Source organism: Octodon degus, unplaced genomic scaffold (genome assembly GCF_000260255.1).
Source record: "Octodon degus isolate 3935 unplaced genomic scaffold, OctDeg1.0 scaffold00074, whole genome shotgun sequence".
In the NCBI taxonomy this organism is placed as follows: Eukaryota; Metazoa; Chordata; class Mammalia; order Rodentia; family Octodontidae; genus Octodon; species Octodon degus.
Window position 1 is genome coordinate 1,174,972 of NW_004524650.1, and position 9,250 is coordinate 1,184,221.

General features: G+C 37.5%; 1 protein-coding gene across 1 annotated transcript in view; it reads left to right on the top strand.

The window, feature by feature from the left end:
* The window catches only part of Plppr5 (phospholipid phosphatase related 5), a 149,235-nt gene that overhangs the window by 114,193 nt on the left and 25,792 nt on the right, over nt 1-9,250 (top strand). The window contains exon 5 of the mRNA XM_004635687.1: nt 7,568-7,687. Within this exon, the coding sequence (XP_004635744.1) occupies nt 7,568-7,687 (120 nt within the window). The remainder of the gene's footprint in view (nt 1-7,567; nt 7,688-9,250) is intronic.

Below are 9,250 nucleotides of genomic sequence, written 5' to 3' on the forward strand. Positions count from 1 at the left end.
TGGGGCATGTAGTATTTTGTTCCATCCTTTGACTTTCAGCCTATGAATGTCTTTATGAGTTAAATGTGTTTCTTGTATACAGCATATTTTTGGATATTGTTTTCTAATCCACTGTGCTGGTCTATTTCTCTTAATTGGTGAATTGAGTCCATTTACATTGATGGTTAGAATTGAGATGTATTGACCTACAATTGACATGTTATTTACCTGTTGTCATTTACTCCTTTTTATCCTGTGTTTAATTGTTTGCCCTATTTAGTTGGTTGCTTCTGATCTCATTGTTGGAGTTCTGATCATTTTGCTCCCTCTCTAGAACATCTTTCAGGAGCCTGTGTATGGTTGGCTTTGTCATCATGAAATTCTTTTGTTGTTCTTTATCATGGAAGTATTTCACTTCTCCATCAAACTTGAAAAAGAGTTTTGCAAGGTATAGTAGTCTGGGCTGGAATTTGTTTTTACAGAGGACTTGAAGTACTCTGCTCCATGCTCTTCTTGCCTTCATGGTTTGTGAAGAGAAGTCAGCCATAATTCTGATGGGATTTTCCTTTGAATGTGATCTGCTTCTTTTCTCTAGTGGCTTTCAGTATATTACTCTTGTGTTGAATTTCTGGGATCTTGACTATTATATCTCGGTGTGTTTTTAATTGGGTTAAGGTTACTTGGCGTTCTGTATGCTTTGGTTACCTGAATGTCAGATTGTTTCCTCATATTTGGGTTGTTTTCTGCTATTACTTCTGCCCCTATCTTTTAAATGTCATTTGTATTGACTCCTTCTCTCTCTTTGATGCCTATTAGTCTCACATTGTTCATTTTTGCATCATTTTGCAAGTGATGAATTATGTTTTCCTGCATCTTAGTTGTTTTTAAGAGATCTTTTCTTACCTTTTCACTAGCTGTACTAGCATCTTCAAGATCTGAAACTCTGTCTTCACTTTCACTCAAACGGTTTTGCATGCTTGTAATTGAGATTTTAGGTTCCTCTATATCTCTTTGATTCTGCTTCATGTGATCTATTTCTTTCCTGTATTGCTTATTCAAGGAATCTGTCATTTTTCTAATCTCCTCTATTTTTTTTTTTGTCGATGTCTTCTTTAGCAGTAGTTATTCATTCTTTTACTGCAGGGTTTTATTCAGATTGGGTTTCCTCCTTATGTTTCTGTAGTTGATTCTTTACTTGATATGCTATGTGTTCAGTGAATTCTTTTTTTATTTAAGAAAGAATTCCACTCTGAGTTCCTCTATAACTTTCTGCTGTTGCTTATTTACTATCGACGACACTATTATTTCGTACATTTGAGCTCAGCTAGTGTCCTCTGTGTTCTGGGTGGGCATCGATTTCCTCCATATGTTTCTCCATTTGATTATTTACTGCAGATGCTGTTAATTCAGGGATTTCTTTTTTCATTTCCAATCTGAGTTCCTCTATACCTTTCTGCAGCTGTTTCTTTATTTGAGAAGCCATTGATTCATTGATTTCAGCTGTGTGATTCCCAATTTGTTCTATGTTAGTGTCCTCTGCACTTGTTATGGGTGGGCTTGGGGTCTGAGATTGCATTTTACTCCTTCTCATTGTCATTCTGTGTAGCACTGTCTTCTGATCTTTGTTGTACAGCTTTGGTGCAGTTGTAACCTTAGCACTTACTGAAGTTCAGGTGCATATCTACGAAGTTTGGATTTATGCAGCTGTGCCTGGCTTTGTCTGGCTGCTGTGCTCAGCTCCTTCCTGCTGCTGCCCTTGGGAGTGAACCTGATGTGCCCCTCTGGCAACATGTTCTACTCCTGGACTAGCTGGGTGGTTCTATTCCCTACTCTCTCTGCAGGGATTCCAACTGTGGGCTTTCACCCCAGACCTGGCCAGAGCTGATTCTGGAGGGTCAAGGTGGAGAAGGAGGGAGAGGAAGCTCTCCCACACACTCACTGGGTCTGGGTTAGGACTGTATCTGGGTGTCCCCAGAACACAGCAGAAATTCTCACTGGACGGGTGGGGGAGTGTGCTGCAGAGTGGTGGGGGGTGGTCCCAAAGTGTTTGAAGAGTGTCTCATCCATGCTGCGCCTGGGCTTGGATCCGCATTTCCCAAATGTGCAGGGTAGAGAGAAGCTCTCCCACACACTCACCGGGCCTGGGCTAGGACTGGAATTTTTTTTTTTTTTTTCAGCACCGGGTATTGAACTCAAGACCCTGCCTTTGCGAGTCAAGCGCTTATTCTACTGAGCCACTTCCCCAGTCCTCAGACTTTCTTCTTAATACCAGCCTTCCATCATTCTGGTCTGTGCACTTTAGAACAACTTCCTCCTAATAACCAAAAAACCCCAAAACTTCCTTCCTGCTGTATCAAACCCAGACACTGCCATTGGGTTTCTGCACCCTCAATACCCCTGGCTGTAATCTTTCTTCCAAACTTTATGTACCCCTCTTCACTATGCAGGTAAGTCATGCACTTTGAGCCCAAAGAACTTGCTTCCCTAGTCACCAAGCTCTATCCACTGCACATTTGCTTCAGGGGCGTGTCCTCCCTCCAGTATAATCCAGAGAGCAACACAGGAGGTAGTGACTCAGAAAAATCTCCCTCTAAATTCTGCTTTTGCCATTTGCTGTATGGATGACCTTGTACCTGTCATTTAGCTCCTTATTATTCCTAGATGGTGAGCCCTTTCCTCACCTGTGTATAAAACAGCTGCTCCTCTTCTAAGAGGATTCTTCAGCTAAGTCCCTGTTTTTCTTTTTTTCATAACACATTTCTTTTTTTTTTAATTTTTTTTTAATTTTTATTTATTTGAGAGAGAGAGAGAGAGAGAGAGAGAGAGAGAGAGAGAGAGAGAGAGAGGGGTGTGTGTGTGTGGCCAGCTCAGCCCACCAGGGGGCGAGGCTGGCTGGCATGTGGTGCTGGGGGATTGAACCGCGGTCCCCGATGCTTTGCTAAGCTTGTTCTAAGTAGGTGCTTCAGACCACTGAGCCATCTCTCCAGCCCCTCATAACACATTTCAACTCTTATTTACCTAACCCTTTACTATACCTAACACTTTTGTTTTTTATCATATTACCAATTTCACTGCAACATAAGCACCTTACAGAGAAGTCATCTATTTGTTTTATTTCATATCCCCAGTAACTGAGAAGATCTGGCACATCAGGAATGCTTAGTAAATATTCAAAGAATGGGTGCATGTAAAAGTGATCATTTTATTTGCTTCCTGGACTCTTTTAGATGTTAAATGAAATGCTAAATGTGGTAAGTGTAGACTAATTCCTGATACTAAGGCAGTGCTATGTGTCAACACTGTCACCTTTGACATCTACAAGACATTTAAATTCTTAGGTTCAAGCCAGTTTCAGTTTCCCTGGGCAGTGTTCCCGATTACCTGACCCTTCTATTTTTCCTTCATTTCTACTGCACTTGAAAGTGTGTCCCATTCTCTTACTGTCTTACCAGGATTTATATTGTATAAATTCATCATTCTTTGTATGTGCATTTTGCTCAAGGTAAGGAACAGAATCCTTGTACAAAAAAAAAAAATGGAATGATAGTTGTTGATTGAATTATTTTATCAAAATGTATGACTCCAAATACTTCCAAAACTAATATACATTATAGCATCATAGAATTGTTCAAGGTTATGATACCTCATAGAAATGTAGTTTATTGTCCTCATTTTGCATATAATAAAAACCAAGACTACAATTATAGCTTGCTTCTGTTCATGAAATAGCTAATTTGGCTCAGGCACAACATGGCTATGAGGAGAGGACAGAATCCAGTTTGCATTTAGAAATATCACTCTCACATCATTGCAGAAAATAGATCATAGACTGGCAAGACGGCATGGGGGGGCAGTCTTGGAATCTATGCAGCAATGTAGGCAAGATGCGATTCCTTAGTTGGTGGTGGAGAGCAAATGAAGCAAATAGACACAAACAAGTGTTCAAAATTTTATTTTATTAGTATATGTTTGTAATACATAAAGTTTACATGTATTTAAAGACTAGGTGCATGTTCATAATGTATCTTGATTCGCCTTTTGTCCCTTTCCCATCCTCATCCACCTTCCTCTGTCTCTTCCTGAGCTTTTCCTCATTAATGTTATTAATTTTTATTCATATTTAAACTTCTAATGTTAACTTTCATTGAGAGTAATATCGAACTCCCTGTTTCCTGTTATCAACCCTGTATTTTGCTCTATGTCTACACTTTGCCTTACTCAAATAAGAGATGCCACATGGTGTGTAAGCTCCTGTAGCTGATTTACTCCATTTACATTGTTTCCCAAGTGTATCCATTTTCCTGCATCTGGAAATTTGTCCTTTGTAGCTGAGTAGTCATCCACTGTGTGTCAAAGTCACATTTTCTTTATCCATTTGTCCCTAGATGGATATACAGGCTGCTTCTAGGATTTGACCATAATGCATTATGCAAGCATAAACATTGGTATGTACGTCATCATTGTAATGTGACATCCTTAGCTCAAAGACAGTAGCTGGATCGACTGGCATTTCTATTCATCAAGGCTTTTAGGAAGTAATCTAGAGCAGATTCAATCAGTGGCTGAGTAGAGGAGATGTAAAGGGTAAACCAAAGTGTTCAGCCTTACACAACTGCGTGGTGGTGGAGGTTGGGTGGGATGGATGTAGCCTTTCTTTGCCAAACAAGGAAATTCCTAACTTGGTGATAGGCTGCAGTCTCCTCTAACTGAAAAAAACAGATCCAGAGACCTGCAGAAGAAAGTGCAGGTTCAGGATCAAAAAACCAGGTCTCTTGTTTTTTCTTACTGTTTTTATTAACTAAATTGTGGATGTTAGCAGATGTTATCACATGTTCACATTTGTCTCTAAAGAAGACTCTAAAGAGGATCTTGCAGTTTCCTTCCCTATAATTCAAATACCAAGAGGAGAGAAGAGTAATTATTATGTCCATTCTGCCATTCAATAAGTCACTGTTATGGCTTTTATTCTCTCTTTTGCACACACACACCCACTCCCTATAGTGTGAATTAAATCCAGCCTTTGCACTGAACTATCTCCAAGCACCACTCCTTTTCTTAATTTTGAAATTGTGAGACAGAATCTCCTATGTCAATAAATTTTCCAGGCTGGATTTGAACTCCTGTCTCAGGCTCCCAGCGTGCTTGAATTACAGGCATATAGTACCACATGCAGCTGCCTCTAACTTTTCATAAAGGCAGAGAGATAACCTATAGATTCCTTCAAAGAGTTTTCCAAACTTATGCAATGTTGGAAACAATTATGCTAGTTTCAGAAACCTATATAGGCTAAATGAACTTCATTTCATGAGTTCCAAAAGTTGACATAGTTGCTGCATTTCAATAAATTTTACTTCAGAATAATTATTAGCAATATTTCATCTACCCAACATTGCAATAATTTATTTTAAAATTAAATAGAAAATGTATATGCAAAACAAAAAAGGGGTATATAAATAAAGGACCATTTTGTTGTGAAAAAGAAATATAATAGTTAGGATGGGGCCTGCCAAATAGCTTAGTGAATTAAAGTGCCTGCTTAGGCAGATGCAGCAGCCAGGGTTTGATCCCCAGTGTGCCACGCTGGCCCCACCCCAGGGTGTGTTGAGACAGCGATTGAGACTGGGGGTGGTAGCACATGTCTATAATCCCATACTTGGGAGGCTGAACACAGGCGGATCATTGTGAGTCTGATCTACATAGTGAGACCCTGTAGACCCTGTACTAAAGTATAAAAAGGAAAAAAAAAGTTAGGATAACTATACAACTACTTTCTCTTAGTTCATTGAGAAGAAAGGTTTGTACTAATATTGTTTAGACAAGATACCATGTCTGCATCTTGTCCTCTGAGTAACTACTATGAAGACAGCAATATGCAATGTATGAATTTTTGTAATTGCCCTACTAACTTGTTTTGAAACTGTTTCATTGCTATTTATCTTTTTTCTCATTAAAATCAATTTTTAAAAAAGAAAAAAAAATGTATATGCTTGTGGGATGGATTTGAGATGACTAGGTTGCTTTGTTGCAACTAACAGCTAAAATGTCTGGGTTATACCCCTTGGGTTGTAGACAGTGGTTAATCAGTAAGCTACAGCCTGCAGACCGAAGTTGACCTGCTGTGTGTTTTTGTAAAGAATGTGTCTCAGAACATTAACATGCCTGTTCATTTACCAACTGTCAGTGACTCTTCAGTATCAGAAAGGAAAATCTGAGTAGATACCATGGAGACTGTTGACTTGCAAGGCCAAAAGCACTATCTTCTGTTTCCAGGAAAAATTTTTGACTATCTCCTCAGAAGTCAGTTTCAGTATTTTGTGGAGCCATGAAGCTAGCAATGTCATGTGATAGATTTACCAACTATGCATCTTCACACCCTTTTCATTCTTCTCTTTCAACATCTTGGCATCAGTAAAGCCAAGTTATCAAATTATTAGGATTTGTGTTTCTAACTTGTAATTCCCTTATGGAGCAGAAAGATAAGAGGAAAAAAATTGTGAGGAAATATTTTTCTGTTATTTCTCAGAGTAAATGTTAGTATTCTGGAAACTTATAAATTTTATTTAAAAAATTGGAAAATAACCAAGATTGTTTAAAAATAATTAGTAATAAGTCCTCCTAAAGAAAGACTTTCTAACTAAGAATTAATGTTTTATGTAAATGCAGTATTATGGCTAATTTTTAATGAGCATTAGGTTGTAACTGCAAGTAAATTCTGTATTCTGGTTCATAATATATGAAATTTATAAAAAGAAAGCATACTATCTTCTTCACTATTTAATGTAAATGAACGATAGCAAATAATTTTCTTGTGTTGTTTATCATTTCTTAAACACGATTCATTTGGATCAGAAAATTCTAGAATGTACTTAATAGTACCAGCTCCTAGGCCCATCCTTAGCCTTTTGCATGAAAAACTCTAGAGGAGGGACTAGGAATTAGCATTTTTTACAGGGCTAAAATTATTTTTATGGACAAAGCATGAGAAAGTCTGGAATACTTCAAATTCTTTCACCTCTGAAATATAATCAATTGAAACAAGGGTGAATTTCCTTTGTAAACAAGGGCCATCTATTTAAGTAGTAGCCTCAGTAAAGTATTGTTGAAATGCCAAGCCTATGTGTGGCACAAGAATAGACAATAAACTAGATTAATTAAAGTGATGTTATTGAATTAGAGTGCCAATTGTAAAAGGTTCATCATGAATGTACTAATCTTGAATCAATGTAAAATAATTAGCATTTAAATTAAGTTGCAGGTTAACCACATTAGGAAAGGTTAGCTTGCTATGAATTTTTATAAGGTTATGATGTTATTTTGGGGTTGACTTGAGAATTGACTATACATTAATGAAAATTTTACAATAATGAATTTGTCATTATTAGTTGAGCTCCATACTAATTGATGAATTTTTGAGCCTTCTTGTATTGGAGTATCAATTAATATTTATAGGAAATAAATCTGAATGCAAGGTTTTTTATCAAGTAATTTTAATGCTTTGTTACCATATCTAAACATATTAAACTAATGCAAAGTGTGATAGTCACAGATTTATGGTTTCACTTACCTGTAATTGATTTTTAAATTTTAGGTGGTGTGTGTGGTAAATAATTTCAAAGGAAGACAACCAGAAAACGAACACATACACATGGATAATCTGGCCCAGATGCCAATGATCAGCATTCCTCGAGTAGAAAGTCCTTTGGAAAAGGTAACATCTATACAGGTGATTCACAGTTGAAACTTTCAAATGTCAAAGTTATCACGGGCAAATTAATAGTTATTTCTGCATATGTATCAGGAGAATGCCTGCACACTTGTGGTTGATTTGCTTAACCTCACAGTTTGATATGCTGTTTAGCAAGAATTTAGACACTGAATAGATTAACTTATTAAAAGTACATCTCACATTTAAAATATTCGTCTGTATCCCTGAGGCCAAAAACTGAGTCCTGTGCATGGGATTCACACAGCACTTTGGCACTATTTCCATGTAAGAAACATGATACACTGCTTTCACACACAAACAAGATAATAAAATGCTTCCACTTAAAAAGATAAGCATTTTTTTCATAAAACATTTCTTCCAGCTTGGTGTCTATAAGAAATTACTTCATGCAACATACAATATCTGACACACAATCAGGGCTGAATACTTATTTTTTGAACCCCAGCATATGGAGGTCTGGCAGCAGAAAGGCAGCAGGCATATACTCTGCTGGTGGAGGAGGCGTGAGGGTCATGTTGAACAAGGTGCCACCAAACCATGGGGCTCTGAGGGCAGGGCCATAGCTTCAGCTATCATGGCAGTGAGCACAGAGCCAGAGATTTAACCAAAACTATACTTGAGGGTTTTGTGAAACAGGTACTCTATTTCATAATACTGATGTAGTTACATGTGTGTATAACTAGTTAAATGACTTCTCAGAGGGTTGCTAGTGGTTTCTCCTTAGCTTTGTCCATTTCTACATTTTAATCAGTGTCTTTGATAAGGAGTTTCAGTAACATGCTAACCAAGTGCATAGAGGGTGGATATCTGTGAGGCATAATTGGATAAAAGAATAAAAGTTCTTGAGAGAATGCAGTAAGGTCCAATTAATCTGCTTGGAAGAAAGGAAATACTATGTATTTAGATTTAAAAGTTCATGTGTAGGTTAGGGTCCATTTAAGTTAACCGCACATATAAAAACATTTCAGTGGAGACAGAAGGACACAGTTGAGCACATATCAACAGCATAAAATAGCTGCCAAAATAATTGTTGCGATCTTAAGTCCCATTTAGGAAAATTGATGACCTGAATGAGAGGATGGAAGATCTGCTATGCTCATTTCTGGTCATAATAACTTGGAATACTGTGTACTGCCCTTGGCAACACACTTTACAGATGGAGGTTGATAAAATGAAATAGCCAGCATTCAGTATGATTTATATGAGTAAATGAGTGGTGTCCAGGATTGTGAATGGATTAAATATCATGAATTATGAGAGACTATTGGTGATACAAAAAATGACTAGCTTAGAGGAAAAGAAAATCCATGGAAGAAGCCTCTCTGTAAATACACTTCTTTATAGAAGTTCTCTATAAATATCTGGAAGACTATTGAAAGACAAATTAATGAGAATTATTCTGTAGGGCCTCAGAGAACACAAATAGAAAAAAGAAAAGAATGTAGCTTTAAGAAGATAAATAAAGTCTGGAAAAAAAGAGGAGGAGGAGGAAAAAGAAGGAGAAGGAGAAAAGAAGGAGGAGGAGGCAGAGGAGGAGGTGGAGGA